The 15760-nt window shown below is 39.7% G+C and overlaps 2 protein-coding genes across 3 annotated transcripts; one reads left to right on the top strand and one right to left on the bottom strand.

The window, feature by feature from the left end:
* Positions 1–2361: 2361 nt before the first annotated feature.
* Positions 2362–8910, bottom strand: cryz (crystallin, zeta (quinone reductase)). 2 transcript variants are annotated; one of them, XM_053673628.1, is made up of 9 exons: positions 8890–8910; positions 7359–7483; positions 7124–7276; positions 6637–6800; positions 6499–6550; positions 4370–4519; positions 4190–4291; positions 4004–4099; positions 2362–3141 (listed from the first exon to the last, which is right to left on the bottom strand). In XM_053673628.1, the coding sequence occupies exons 2-9, from the start codon at positions 7464–7466 to the stop codon at positions 2980–2982; spliced, it is 987 nt and encodes a 328-aa protein (XP_053529603.1). In that variant the 5' UTR covers positions 7467–7483; positions 8890–8910; the 3' UTR covers positions 2362–2979. The 2 variants fall into 2 exon arrangements, with proteins under 2 accessions (XP_053529603.1, XP_017350959.1); XM_017495470.3 differs by lacking the exon at positions 8890–8910 and adding an exon at positions 8146–8173.
* A 71-nt stretch (positions 8911–8981) lies between these two features.
* Positions 8982–15101, top strand: tyw3 (tRNA-yW synthesizing protein 3 homolog (S. cerevisiae)). The gene is made up of 6 exons (XM_017495472.3): positions 8982–9381; positions 9535–9615; positions 10524–10622; positions 10728–10799; positions 11199–11332; positions 11603–15101. The coding sequence occupies exons 1-6, from the start codon at positions 9148–9150 to the stop codon at positions 11811–11813; spliced, it is 831 nt and encodes a 276-aa protein (XP_017350961.1). The 5' UTR covers positions 8982–9147; the 3' UTR covers positions 11814–15101.
* Positions 15102–15760: the final 659 nt, after the last annotated feature.

Here is a 15760-nt window from a genome sequence, read left to right as displayed (position 1 = left end):
AATAAGGCGGAAAACTGGATTTGGACGTAGTCAGGTAGCATTTCCTTTTCTGTCCGGACAGCCGAACTGAACGTAAACCATACAGAAGCTTCGTCACCTATGATCGTGGAGAGGTTACTGCAGATGATGGCATCGGTAGAGCACACGATGCAGGAATCCGGGCAGAGCCAAGAAAGCTGAACCTGTGTTACTGACACCATCAGCAGCAGGAGGACACCTGAGGAGCATCATCATCATCATCATCATCATCATCCGTTAGCATGGACTAATTACAGTTTAACACACACAATGCTCTAATCGTACTTACTTCTCATGGTTCTTCAGCGAATCGGTCACGTGGCGTTCCTCTCACCACTCATTGTGGACTCCTGACGATATCCAGCTGGTTTGGAAGTAAATCTGTTCCCCGGTTTAAGCAGATCTCCTACGTTCCGTGCCGTCTCGTGTCCGCAGCGTCTTCACCTCCCTCTGTGCTCCTGTTATGGAGCAGCGGTGATAAAACATGCACGATGCTCCACCTGTTCTCCTCAGTAACCTGTACACGGGTGTGTCCCGAGGTCATGGTGAGTCCACTGACTAATTAAGAATGGTCTCTGGTTTCAAAATGTACTGTTTCCTTAGAAACCGGTCTGTTGGTACTATTGTACTACTTTTGCTCTATTTCTACACGCTTATATTTTTAAAATATTTAATTCGTTAATTTTTATGGTTAGTTGTCGATCTTTTTGTACAATTTAACTTTGACAACTGTCAAAGTTGTTTCATTATCAACTGTCAAATAATTGTTTCATTATTTCTCCAGATTTTTACTACACACTGTAAAGTGCATATTATTATTATTATTAGTTTTTTTTTTTTTCTTTTTAATACTATTATTCGTTGCATTATTGGTAGTCTAAAGCCGTGGATGTTTCTCAAACCCTCTTCCAATAAGCCGAGTACACCATCTAACAGACTACACGGTTCTGTTTGACTTTTTGGACTGAGAGAACATAAAGAATAAGATTTGTCACTTGATGTATTCCATGTATTCGACCCTTGTGTTGGAGAATACCACACATCTGCTAGGACCACGCTTCTGGTGGTGGTGGAAATCTAAAAAGCTATTTATATATCATTTTTTTAAAACTTATTTTGATCGGTCAGTTGGATTGTATTCCTTCAATAACTGAAAAACAAATGATAAATAAATAAATAAATAAATAAATAAATAAATAAATAAATAAGGCGATTCCAGTCAATGTGTTTTTGTGTGAGGATGTAAAATACGGGGTAAATATCCATAATACGCACTCTTACACACGTTTAAATAACGAGCCTAATATTTATGTAGATGGTGTTTTGTAAAAAAAAAAAAAAAAAAAAAAAAAAAAAAATTATTCTATAGCCTGCTAAGCAAGTCTGCAGAATGGGGTTTTTTTTTTAAATAAAATGAAAAGGTCATCTAGGTGCAAAAAAGTTTGAGAACCCCAGCACTAGAAAATTATTCAATTGTGCAGCTTTAGAAAAGTCCGAGGTTTTCGCTTCGGATAAACGGACATTTATCCATTTTAACCGCATCAGTAGTTGGTAAAGATGGCGCCAGTCCGATGATCGGTACCGATATCGCGCCGATACCGGCAACAAAATGGTGGATCTGATACCAGAGAAAACTTCGCAAATCCGACTCTGTGACAGACAGCAAAGACTGGAATTGAAATGTTTACATGTAAAGCGAGTTGACTGTTTGTTTATTTATTTATTTATTTAAAAAAAAAAAAGGGACGGATTTTATATTATTTCGAATTTATACTTTATTAAACGTATATAATGTAAGTGATTATCGCGCGAAAGAGTTTAACTGTGAACGGCTTCCATTGTAAAAACAAAAACAAAAACAACCAAAAAACATTTTAAAGCTAGTAGTCTTTAAAGAAAACAATATCAGATAGGTATCAGAGGGTTTCGGTAGCCTGTCAGCATCGGATCTCGATCAGTATCTCTCGTAGTCCGATTAAATTGGATTCGAATGAAATGATAACAACCTTATCATTTAATTCTGCCGACAAATCCATATAATAATCTACTTTCTTTTAAGCAATCGTTATTTTCCATTTCAGGGCATCCAGTTTACCGATCGATTTTCCAGTGAAATCAGTCTGTTTACCTTAGAAGAAGTCAAGAATCTGCACGGTTCCCGTAATCCCGAGGCTTCCTGGTCCGTCTGTTCCGGTTAAACTGAAGGCGTACAGGTAACGGGTAACCCTCGGCGGACTCGCGGTGTACCGTTACCGAGTGCCACCTGATCTCCCAGCCAGCTGTCTTTCACACCGGTTCACGAACACGTCACCAGCGTCCACACAGCACACGTAAACAACTTGCACCAATATATCACTTTATTGCTCATAATAATGACCAACGACACGTCAGTACATCTGATTTCAGTGCAGATTTTAAACACACGCTGGCGGAGACCCGATTACAAACGGTTGCTGTTAAGCGTGTCCTGATATGACATTTTCAACTCATTAAAAGGTTTACGTTTATTATATTGTTCTTCTGAACACACGAAAAGGAATTAACGGCCGTATTCTGCGAGACACTATGAAAAAGGGGGAAAAAAGAATTCTTTTAATTTCATGGATAGTTCCAGTTTTTTTTCTAACAGCAAATTCACAAGATTTTAAAAATAATACACATCTCAGGTTTCTTTAACGTGTATATTGGCAAAAAGCAGACGTGTGTTTGCTTCTGAAATTCCCCAAAACAACAGTTGAGCTTAAACATCGTCCAAAGATTGAGCCGAGTAACATAATTACCGCTGGCTAGTGAATTATATTTGCTGCCTGTTAGCTGGGATTAGGTTAGCTAGCTAATATTAACGACCGTAACGGCTTCTGAGGATCAAATACAGTGGTGATATCACAGAAAAGGCCACGAGTTCAGGCAAATTTGACCAAAAACAAAACCCCTTCGATTAGTGTCAGGTTTTTATAGCTTTCATATAATCAGGATCATTTTCCCAGAAGCCCCGGAGCTGTCGATGATGTCCTCGTGGGCTTGAGCAGCTTTGTCGAGCGAATACTCCGGACCAATCACGGGTTTGAGCCACCCGGCCTCCATTCCTGCGAACAGCGCCGCGGCTGTCTCCGCCCTCTCCTCCTTAACAGATCACACACACACACACACGGCGAGAAATAAAACAAGAAGGTAAAGCGATGTAGTGAGGGACTGCAGCATATCGACTACGATCATCAAAATATTAGAAAATAGTTTACAGAAAGTTCTGTAATGGTCAGTGACCGGATCCGGATCTGAACGGACCTGAATCAGAAAAGTCTGATATCACACACCCGCTCTTCATTACTAGCATTTATTGGTTTAAAAACTATTATTAAAGTGTTTTTATAAGTTAAGAAGTATTTTAATCAATGTCTTTCTTCATATTCCTGTGAAGGAGGTGTGGCTTATGTACTTGTCAGTCACAGTGAAGGAGGTGTGGTTTATGTATCTGTCAGTCACAGTGAAGGGGGTGTGGCTTATGTATCTGTCCATCACAGTGAAGGGGGTGTGGCTTATGTAGGCCAGTCACAGTAACTGAGGTGTGGCTTATGTACATGTCAGTCACAGTGAAGGAGGCGTGGCTTATGTATCTGTCAGTCTCAGTGAAGGAGGAGATGAAGGCTCCCCAAGGCTAACAATTTTATCTGATTAAAATGAAAATTATTTTTTTCAAAATTTTTAGATCACTGGTCACATGCTAAACTAAGCTAAGCTAACAAGTGCTCAGGATTAGCCATTCTTCCCACCCAGAGAGCTCCAGGGAGTCGGTTTGTGTTGTTGAAGCTCAGTGTCTGGAGTGAAGCAGAATGAAATGATGTTCTGGATAAAGAGTCGAACAGAATGGACGTGTTTATAGCTAAGGCTGACGTATAAGTACATCTGAAGCTTTTTCTTTTTTTTTTTTTTTTACAATTTCAGTAACACCACGGAATGGGGAAAAAACCAAACAGTTCCACTTTACCTTCGTGGCACTGAACAAAGAGACACCGACGATACTGGACTCTTTAGCCATCGTGTCTCTCGGGTTGATCTCGACAGAACCTCTACATCCTACGATCTGAAAGAACATCATCATAACGGCCGTAAGGAAGGAAGTACTGAACGCGCACCTATAAAAGACATGCGGGGAGAAATACGAGCTGCTTACCGTCACCCTGCCACCGAACGCCAGCAGTTTCAGGTCGTTGCTCAGGTTCACGTTGGACAGCATCTCGACGATCACGTTAACACCGTTGCCTTCAGTCGCATCCTAAAAACACCCAGACGCTGGCGTGTAGTAATCCTTCACCTACACACGTTAAACATTTACAGCAGAAGTGGAACAAACCTGGATTTTATCCACGTAGTCCTTTTCTCTGTGGTTAAAGGCCACGTGTGCTCCGTTACCGAGCACGAGCTTCATGCCGTCAGGGGTTCCTGCTGTACCCAGAACCTTCAGTCCGAACGCTCGGGCCAGCTGACACGCCGCAACTCCGACCTAACGTCAAACACACACAGCCTTGTTAACACACTACTAAAATCCAGCACGAGCACACAAGCAACCTATACACACATTACATACTCATCAAGACCGCTAACAAACAACAAAACCATGAGGTGTAACACACCTCAATTAATGTTTGGACACATGGAGGGTTGTTTTTATATTTATTTATTCATTTAAACGATTTATTTATTTATTTATACTATTTTCTGCATTAACATCAACACAAAAACAGGAACATCAGTAAAACTATGAAATAAACATATGGAATTCTGCAGTGACCAAAAAGTGTTCAATGTATCCAAATAATCTTAAGATTTTTGTTATTTATAATAATTATACATCATTGTTTGAAGAAAAAAAAAAGTATTATCAATTAGGGCTGGGCAAAAGATACCGATTATCGGAAAGAAACGATATCGAGTCGGGAAATCCTCGATTCGATTCTTAATGCGTACTTTACTTGAGAGGATGTGAATATTATCTGCAGTTCGCCTCTCGTCCTGAAGATGTCGCCATCTTTCATGTTTTGAATTTATAAAACAGTTTTATTTCTTAAACATGTTTTAAGTTGGTAATGATTGCACTGTTGCACATTCACAACGTTTTTATTTATTTTTGTACAGTAGTGTGCAGTTTGTGCTTACCCTGTGTGCATTTAATGCACATATTTATGATGTCTTGTTACAATGTCTGCTAATCAAAGTAAAAGTAAAAAGTAATTAAACATAATCGTACGGGCCCTATTGTTAAAGTAAATGTCTATTTCAGTAATATAGCCAAGTAGGAGGGTTTCGGTTACCAGCATTTATATTAAAAATATGGATTCCGTGTCTGCAAAACGAACATTTTAAATGGAATATTGATAACTAATCGATATTGAATCAAAATCAAATTGAATTGAAACTATATGAATAAGAATCGAACTGAATCGCCAAATCGGTCGCAATACCCAGCCCTATTATTAACAATATTGCTATTATAATCATTATTTATCATAAGCATGGTTTTATTTGTATTTTAATATTAGTGATATATTTATTAATGTTACCATTATTTTATATTAATCCTTAAGTATTTAAGTCCTTGATAAATTATATAATTTAAATATTATATTTACATATTTGACACTGAAAACACTTCAAGATGTCTTTAAGATAATGAAAAACCTCATCTTCAATCAGTTGTATTCACACTTTTGCCTTTTTTAAAATATTATATATTTTTTTTACATTTATTAGGGGACCAAGCACCGAAGGTGTGTACAGTAGGCACCCTATTATTGTTATTCTACCTCGTCTTCTTCTTGTACCTATGGCACCCCATAGAACTGCCTGGTAAAAGTTGTGAAATTTGGCACACTGATTGGGGAGGATCTTAGGAACATTCTGACCAAATTTGGGCCAAATACTGCCAATGCTGTAGCGCCACCATCAGGTCAAATTTGGGCCCGATTTGGAAGTACGTTTATGATTATAGCTATTGAACCGTGTGTCCAAAATTTAAAAGTATCTCTCGATTCCCTGGGTCGAGACGACGTCAACAGACCCTATGACATCAATTTCCGCCTAATTAAATCTGAACTGTGTCAAAAACTGTTTTTTCGCTACTCCACCTACAAATTTCTTCCAATCATCGCCAAATTTGGCACACATCATTTTCAGAGTAAGCCTCACAGGAGAACTTTGAGTACTCCAAATGGTTTGTCCGCAGTGGGCCAACGAATCTGACAATAAAGTCGCCAAACAGGAAGTGAGGTTGTATCTCAGCAACGACTTTGCGCACTGACACAAAACTTGGTAGGCAACTTCAGGACCATGCCCTGAGACTACGCAACACATTTCAAGAGAAACTTTTTCTAGTTTTTCTAGGTAAAAACGTCTGCGAAATTCTACAACTAGAAATGTATATATTTTATATGATATTTTATGACCGATATTGAAGTTGAAGAAATGAGATTTTATTGTTCTTACCCCTCCGCTGGCTCCATGAATCAGAACAGTCTCTCCTGCTTTAGCATGCGCCCTTTTCGAGGCAAAATATAAAAAACAGTGATTTAAAGGCAGACATATCCAAAAAAAAACAAAACAAAACCACGTGTTCCCTCTTACTTGTGAAATAAGGCCCTGTACGCAGTGAAATACGGGATTCCGACAGCAGCTCCTTGTTTGTAATTTAGAGAATCAGGCAGTTTGTGAACAGATTCCTCTGAAGCGAGGGTGTACTCAGCGTATCCTCCTGTCTCAGTGCTGATAGTAAACACTCGATCTCCTGCCTGGAAGAAGATGCCAGATTAGTTTAGCACACACAGTATATAACATAATAAACATCGAGTATGGTTTATTTTCTAAATAGATTTGTCAGACAGCAAACATGTTCATGTAGATTTCGGATAAATGGGAAATTGTGGAAGAAAATCGGATGGTGGTGGAAGCTCATGAAAAGTGGCTTGCTGTTTTATGGGACATTAATCATTGATATAGAGAGTTATGAGGAAAAGCTTTTCGCTTGTAATGATGTGTTTTTCCTCATGTAACACAACTAATCGGTCTATCTAATTATTCATCTCTAATAATAAAAAAAAAGAGTTGATGAAACCTTCAGAAAGCGAACTCCATCTCCCACAGCCTCCACCACACCGGCTACATCAGACCCAGGAGTGTAGGGGAGGCTGGGTTTGCGGGCGTAGGCACCAGCACGGATATACGTCTCCACTGGATTCACTCCACACGCGTGCACTCGAATGAGCACCTGTAACACAAACGAGGACCACGTACTGTACATACAGTCTGCAGTATGTTTAATACAGCTGTGTGTAAAGTATTCGCTTTACCTGTTTGGGTCCTGGAGCAGGAATCGGTACGTCAGTGCAGAACTTCAGAACCGAAGGAGCTCCGAACTCGGACACTCGTATGGCTTTCATTACTTTTAATGACGCCATTTTGATTGTGGGGAACCCTGTGAGAGGATCATACGTCAGCATTTCACACCTTTATTCTAGTTTTAGTTTCATTCTACATTTACACAACGTTCTATCTCTATTCCATTTGTTTTTCCATTGTGTGGTACGGTTTACTAATGTGAATCCAAAACTTCCTGTACCCTGCTTAAGTCTATTTCCCATCACATAACGGTACCCGTGAGAGCAGGACGGGTTCTGCGGAGGTTGGTCGGTACACACCAGTTGCATGAATCATGCATTTTATTAGTGATTTTTTTTTGACACAAAACAGATCTGTAACTTATCTTATGTTAAAATGTCCCTTGCAACATAACAAACAACCACCGAGCTGTTGTAGTGATGGTGGTGGGTGATACAACCACAAGCAAGGGTGCCAATACTTTCATTTTTACTGGAATCAGACTGGATGTTGAATGCAAGCATGTCACATGGCATTAAAATACAACAAAATCAGTCATTTTTCTGCACTTTCCCACCATTAGAATTTTGCTAGAGTCCTAATAACATATTACTATTATTATTATTATTATTATTATTATTATTACTATTATTATTATTAACAAGCATGCTGGGTAATGCCCAATGCATCAAAATATAAGCATAAAACTTATAAAACTGATAAGAATCAAACATGTCTGAACTATGTCAAGGAACTCACCAAGCTGCAAACGCACAGCACAGTAAATTTCAGACTTTGAAACATGAGTTTCGCGATGTCGTAAATACTTCCGCGTCTGAGGTCACATGACACCCTGCGGCTACCATACCTTACCCTGCTTTCACGACAAATCCCGCCTTTTCTGCGCAAGGATTGGCTAAAGATTCAAACTCCCAATCTGATTGGGCACTGTCAACCAGGCTCTGTCCGAGTCGACTCCGATTCTGACTCCAGTGCAGAATCGACTCTTAGAATCAATCCATTGATTCCAAGATCGATTCGGCACAACATTTTTTTTGGTTCCAGCGTCAAAAACACAACACAGGACAGGAAAGGATATTAGTTAAGTGCATAATATACTGCTAAGAATGTATTATTGTATAAATAAGAATGGCTCTTAACTTCGTGCTCTGCATCGATCCACAGATTCCAAGAGTTGATTTTAAGAGTCGATTCTGCACATTTTATTGATTAACAAAAAAAAAAAAAACATGTCAGGAAAGGACCTATTGTTAAAAAAAATAAAAATAAACGTGCAACGCCATATTTATAAAGTGCGTAATACATTAGCATGGATGAATATATCAGCATAATCTCCAAATACGTAACAGACACAGTGTAATACTAAGAATAACAGTGAATCATTTGCACCTGTACGAGTCGTGTTCTACGTGCACGGATCACAAATATTAACAAATAAATTAATTTATTAAACGTAGTTAAAGACAAATACAAAACGTTCACCAAATTAAATAACAGGACACAGCGACAAATGAATCCTTTTCTTTGTACAAAATCGACAACAACGTTTTAGGAATCGACTCCAAATTCCCAACGTATGCCAGAGAAGAGTCGATTTCTTATTTGGGCTCGATTCAGAGTCGGATCACGGGAGGAGGGACTCGCTGGAAGAAACAACGCGTTCTAGCAATGCGTTCAACTTCAAAGCTAGCATGCCAACACAGCTAAAATAATCATTATTTAAAACCTGGAAATGTCTGAATGCAGAAAGTGAATGAGTCGAATTATTATTATAAGCGTTCATTAGTCAAGTGTACCGCTATGGAAGGAGAAAACGCGTTTAAACTGTGGAAGAAGCAGTGTCTAAACAAGATGGACTTGAGTAAAAAGGGCAGTGTAGATGAGGACATTAACACTGTGGTCTCCTTTCTAAATAATTCGGACAACTATTTCACCACAAGTTCGTGTTCTGGAAGAATCATCCTGATTGACGGGGTAAAGTGTATTAATACATTGCAAAACAATTGTAACAGGATTCATACTTACAAGCTCTAATTGGTTAATCAACCAATCAATCAAGTCATTAATCAATCAATCAACCAATCAAGTCATTAATTCCGTGTTGTTGGGTTTGTGTGTGTTTGACAGGTGTCTGACTGTGTTGATGTGCAGAAGCAGAATTGTTCCTGGCTCTTTGTCACTCATAACAAGTGTACAAAAGATCACGTGGTAAGAAAGGGTGTTCTATTTTATAAAATCTAATTTTATTACATTTTCTCCCCCCAATGCTAACACTTTACACATAACAGCGTTTATATTAATCATAATAATAATAATAATAATAATACGTGATCTTCAGTTGTGCAAAAATGTATTTTACCATTAAATAAAAAAGCTGATTTTTTAAAAAAAACTTGGTTTAACGGTTTCCGAAGTTACGGCGCTTTACCTCTGGCTTTCACACAGAGCTGATACTGGAGACTCCTTCCATCCATCCATCCATCCCTCCATCCATACATCCGTCCATTTTCCATACCGCTTATCCTACACAGGGTTGCGGGGAGCCTGGAGCCCACCCCTGGGAACTCGGGGCACAAGGTGGGGGACACCCTTAACGGCGTCCCAAACCATCGCAAGACACAATCGCACACATTCACACACAACGGACAATTTGGACTCGCCAATCAGCCTACAGCGCGTGTCTCTGGACTGGGGGAGGAAAAAAGAGTACCTGGAGGAAACCCCCGAAGCACGGGGAATACATTAAAGAACTCTAGGCACGGAGACTCCTTCGGAAGATGCTAAATAAACATCTCGTCTCACCGTGTCAAAGATGATGCTTTATTTATTATTTTCGTTAAATATCATTACGTTTTGTTTTAAAACTATTATTAGATTAAGTGGAGGGTTCACCCTACACCATACATATAAACTCAACGACACTATGGCGTTAAGATGGGGTTTTAAATCCCAACAAACACTTGTACAAGCACACACACACACACACACACACACACTGTGTGTCACTGCTGTATTGGACCTGATAACAGGACTAACGAGTGTACGTATTTGTATTTAGATAGAGATGGCTTAATCAGAGCAGCTGAGTGCGTTTTTTTTTCCTCTCGTCTCCTCAGATGGCCGGTTTGGAGGAATCTTCTGGAGACGCTGTTTTTAAGTTTGAACCTTGTGTTCTTCATGTGCAATGCAGACGGCTAGAGGACGCACAGCTCCTGGTAACAGTCACAAAACTGAACATCGAGTGTTAATGACAATATTTTGGTATAATGAATTCTTTTTTTTTAAAAGTTGTGTTCTTGTTTGTTTTTCCTCCTCCGCAGCACTCCGTCGCCATAAACTCAGGGTTCAGGAACTCTGGAGTGACCGTGGGAAAGAAAGGCAAAATCATTATGGTGAACCTTTTCAGACTTGAAATACAATAGAAATGCATGTTTTTTTTTTTGTTTTTTTTTTAAAGAAATAATTAAATCACATTGGTGATAAGTACAAGAAAACAATTATCATAATGATCATAAATATATACGGAGATCTTCATATCTTTGCTACGAACCATAGTTAATTCCACCTTTTAACATTGAGGGGCGGGGCTTAGATGGGCGGCGTGATGTCAAAGGACACACTGAGGAAATAAGTGATACTGGTTGTCCAAGATGGCCGCCTCTAACGTTAAAGTTTTGTTCATGTTTATAGCTGACACTTTTTTTTTTATTTTTCACGAAGTACCTCGTTGTGGTATGATAGAAGTCTTAAACGTTTATTTCATCACCAGTTTTCTGACGAATTTAACGCAGGCCGTGCGCAGTACCCACTGTCTCGAAGTTCCTCTCAGCCACAAGGGGAAAGTCCTGGTTTCTGAAGACTACATCACTTTTCTTGTCGGAGTTGCGAATAGTAAAATGGACGAAAACCTCAAGAGGATCGAAAGGTATTCCACCGGCTATCGTTGCGCTGATAGTCTGCACACCCTCCGGCCAATCAGAATCGAGAATTCGACAGCGCTGTACTTTCATCCTGATATTAAACCTTTGTAGATGTTTGTACTTTTCCTGCATGACGTTTCAGGAAGTAAATGAAGTAAAAAAAAAAAAATTCGCACAGAAGCCTTCGCTTATATAAGTAGGTTTGTTTAGATCGGATTGATTAGATTGAGTTAGCCGCAGCCGAATAATAAAGATCTCGATTTCATCCGTCTCAGGTTTTACGACTGTCTGAGATCTTCGCTGGAACCAGAGGAGGATAAAAGGTGTGTAAAGGACGCAGAGGCAGATGAGAACGCTGTGTACAGACGGAGGAGGAGGAGGAGGAGGAGGGAGCGGGACGTCGCGGGATCAGACTGTAGCGTCAGACAGCAGAGTGACAGTGAGCACGATGACGAGCTGAACGGCCAACTGACGTTATTCTCTTAGAGCCGTCTCTGGATGCTGCATGGCTTTAATGAGGCTCGACAACTCCTCCTCCTGAACAGCCTGATTATTATTATTATTATTATTATTATTTTAATTTTTTTTAGTGGAGATTTTCCTCAATTTTCTATGAAATCGCAGTAAGCTCCCATTCTGTGTTTTATGTAAAAATGTAAGGGGGGGGGCACAAAAAATCTCAGATAACTGGATCTCATACTTTGAAAAAAGCCGCAGCCAGCAATCAAGCGTTTTTGGCCACGACGATCACAAAAAAAAAAAAAACACTCCACAAAATCCTGTACCACATTCTTCGTTCTGATTGGTCAGAAAGTATTGATTCATCTTTCAATAACTCTTCCACCTACAAGGCAAATCACAGGCTTATATTAATTTAGCATATTACATATTCTGTAAGGAGACGCTTATTTAATTAACGATGGTGGAAGGAGTCTCCAGTGTCAGTCGGAGGTAAAGCTGTAACGATCCACAGATTTGTCTTATCGAATGAATGAAAGAATAAATAAATAAATAAATAAATAAAGGACAGGCGAGTGAGGGAATGATTGTTTAAAGCTGCTATAACGTAAGCGCGGACTCGACATTCCACAATATTAAACGTACCTATAAATGGATAAATAACACTTTGGATTGAATAACACAAATGTAATTGCCGTAGAGAAATAAAACATTTGAGGCGCGGCCTATAATCGGCGTCCGGATGATTATAGGCCACGCCTCAAAGTGTTTGATAAGCGCCTTACTTCTTACTTTCTCTCATGAAGACGCTGCATCTCGGCTTCCGCGCGCTTAACTCAGGGCTGCGTCGGTGTTGTTATTCAGTCCTCGACAGCAAATTAAAGAAACGAGACATTACCGTCGTTCCTGTATTTGACGGGACAGCGCTTCATCCGTTCTTGAAAACGCGGAGCCGCCCGATCTTTAATCGAGCGCACGCTTTTGAAAAACTCTGATTTAATCTCCCACGTGCGCGCTATAGGTTACAGTGTATCTGTTTCTAATGAGACGGTGTTTCTTCGAAAGTGAGCGCGACCGCCTCTTTCGCCTGCGAAGACGGAAGACGCAGGATATGGCGGCGTGACGTAGGAACCGGCCAGGTCGTCGGTCTCTGCCGGACCGTCGCTCCTGAAGCTGGGCTGCGGTTTGGAAGCCCGTTTCCTCGGGATTACAGATCATTACTCTTACAGCCCCGGGTCAGCGATGGCTCATTTGGAGGTTCCGGCTCATTAGCGAGTCCCTCCTGTACTGCGTGAGGTTAACGATGAGTTGTGCTGAAGTGTACACAGGTGTGTTTGTGAATTCGATCAGGAACAGCTGGGGATCCATGTGCGCTGTGCTGCGGGCTGGAGAAACCCGATTAGTGGACCATACATGACTGACGGGAAGTTCTGTTCAAAGACGTTAACGTTTTAAAAGCTGATGCGTTTATGTAGTTGAGCACAGACGAGGGTTAGGGTTAACCGTGACCGCTGGGCTGTACTGGGATTCGAACACTCGACCTTCTGATCAGTAGTCTAGAGCCGTAACCGGAGCTTTGACTGTCCGTGGAGAAACGCGACGAAGAACTTTTCAAACTGAATCAAAGGCAAGGACCATTAAGGCTCTGGGTTTCTGATCAGAATGTCGGGGGTTCACGCCCCAGCGCTGCCAAGCTGCCACTGTTGGGCCCTTGAGCAAGGCCCTTAACCCTCTCTGCTCCAGGGGGCGCTGTATCACGTCCGACCCTGCGCTCTGACCCCAGCTTCCTAACATGCTGGGATATCCGAAGAAAAGAATTTCACTCTGCTGTAATGTATACGTGACTAATAAGGACTCTTTATCCTCACCGGTACACGCTTTAGTACCTTTTCTCCATACCTATACGGTACGATACCAACTCGGGGTGGGTGAATGCTAACACGCGGCTCCTTTGAGATACCAACGATACCAACTCGGGGTGGGTGAATGCTAACACGCGGCTCCTTTGAGACGCAAGACAGCAGCCAATCGTGTCTTTTCGACACGTCACAGTGCGGCGTAACACACCCGGAGGAAAGCGCTATCCGCCCTCTTCCACATACGTGACCTGGAGTGATGTAGCTGAGGTTGAGGAACTGTCAGAGCCAGAATTCACATGCCATGCTGACATTTTTACATCTTCCTTCCATTGGTGTAAGGTTCATTAAAAACATACAAATAAACCCCTTCTGGTTTAGGACATGCCCACTTTAGATTTAGATACAGGTATTTGAAACAGATTGAGATACCAATTGTAACACCTCTACTCTTATTATGTATCTAATCTATTTTAAAGGGACACTGTATCCATGTTTAAGGTGGACGATAGAGGGTACCACCTCAGTGACACGTAAAGGTACAGTTTACTACACTTTTTAGTATATGAGAGCATATCCGTTGATATCGGTGGTAGTGGTGCTGGCTTGGGCGTAAAACCTGCCGTGGTTCCTCTCACCTCTCCTGTCGCTTTCTGCTGCAGGTGGATGGTTCCAGTTTGTTTACGTTCAAGTCTCATGCTTACGTCAGTGTTGAATCTGACCCGGATTCTGTAGATTTGCTGCTGTAATCATAAAGACTTGGGAGTGGTCATCCCAGGACTCTTTACTCTTCTACATGTTTATACTGTACATTTTGAGACAAGGATTCTTCATGATGTTTTTTGTTTTGTTTTTTTCGCCTCTGGTTTGCTCATCAGGGACTGTATAAATAAAATAAAATAGATTGGAATTGAATGTAAAATTAAAATGGGTGTTGAATTGTGTTCAGTAATTCACCAGTAGAGGGGGTTAATGCACCTTCACTAAGGACTGATCTGACTCCAAGGCCTAAAGGTTTAAGGGGAAAATTTGAGAACTATAAAGCTATATAGATGATTTCCCATCATTCAGTGTATTAATGATGATGATGATGATGATGATGATGATAAAAGTCATCTTGCAGTTGATTTGTTGGAGCTGGAGCTCCGATTTTGTCTGGATTTGATCCTTTGTATGTGACAGCTGAGAAACCTGGGACTAGGATGAACTAAAATTGTGATATTAAATGACCGATATTTTACGTGTAACTTCAAATGTATTAGTGAAAATAACAGTCCTGAATATTAGTTATTGGATCAAGTGATAAATTAACAAGTGAAAAATGAATCATTTGGAAAAAAAGGAGTCATGATAAATTAACACGTGAAAAAAAATAATCATTTAAAAATATGAATCAAGTGATAAATTAACAAATGAAAAATGAATCATTTGAACAATGACTTGGGATTAACAAGTGAAAAATGAATCATTTAAACATTGAATCAATTGATAAATGAAAAAGTGAATCATTTGGAAAAAATGAATCATGATAAATTAACACGTGAAAAATGAATTATTTGAACAATGAATTGTGATTGGCAAGTGAAAAATGAATCCTTTAGAAAAGGAATCATTTAAACATTGAATCAATTGATAAATGAAAAAGTGAATCATTTGAAAAAATGATTCATGATAAATTAACGTGTGAAAAATGAATCATTAGAAAAAATGAATTACGATTAATTAACGTGAAAAATGAATCATTTGAAAACGAATCAAGTGACAAACAAGTGAAAAATGAATTATGTTTAAAAAAGAAATCACGTGAAAAATGAACAAATTGTTAAATGAACAAGTGAAAAATGAACGAGTGAAGAATGAATCATCTGAACAATGAATTTCTGATAAATTGACAAGTGAAAAATGAATTGAGGAAAATGAATCATGTGAGAATCATATGAAAATAAAAATTTAAAAAAAGACATCAGAAAGTATCGGGTGAAAAACGAATCGTGTAAAAATCACGCGAAAAAACAACAACACAAAAACGTGACAATAAAAACGCACGCCCTACAACGTGAAAAGTCCACTTCATGTAAAAACGCGGTCTGAAAAAACCACGTTAGTGTGTGATGACGT

This window comes from Ictalurus punctatus, chromosome 20, assembly GCF_001660625.3.
Source record: "Ictalurus punctatus breed USDA103 chromosome 20, Coco_2.0, whole genome shotgun sequence".
NCBI classification, from domain to species: domain Eukaryota; kingdom Metazoa; phylum Chordata; class Actinopteri; order Siluriformes; family Ictaluridae; genus Ictalurus; species Ictalurus punctatus.
The sequence above is the reverse complement of the archived record's forward strand: the minus strand, read 5'-3'. Positions and strand labels throughout refer to the sequence as shown.

What these genes read in the sequence shown, in the direction of transcription:
- cryz (XM_053673628.1), bottom strand. Translation starts at nt 7,466, where the DNA reads ATGGCGTCATTAAAAGTAATGAAAGCCATACGAGTGTCCGAGTTCGGA. An exon ending in CGTTCGGTGGCAGGGTGACG is followed by an intron (nt 4,100 to 4,189) that starts GTAAGCAGCTCG and finishes ATGTTCTTTCAG; the next exon opens with ATCGTAGGATGTAGAGGTTC. An exon ending in CTTTGTTCAGTGCCACGAAG is followed by an intron (nt 3,142 to 4,003) that starts GTAAAGTGGAAC and finishes TGATCTGTTAAG; the next exon opens with GAGGAGAGGGCGGAGACAGC.
- tyw3 (XM_017495472.3), top strand. Translation starts at nt 9,148, where the DNA reads ATGCAGAAAGTGAATGAGTCGAATTATTATTATAAGCGTTCATTAGTC. An exon ending in AGTGTACAAAAGATCACGTG is followed by an intron (nt 9,616 to 10,523) that starts GTAAGAAAGGGT and finishes TCGTCTCCTCAG; the next exon opens with ATGGCCGGTTTGGAGGAATC. An exon ending in AGAAAGGCAAAATCATTATG is followed by an intron (nt 10,800 to 11,198) that starts GTGAACCTTTTC and finishes AATTTAACGCAG; the next exon opens with GCCGTGCGCAGTACCCACTG.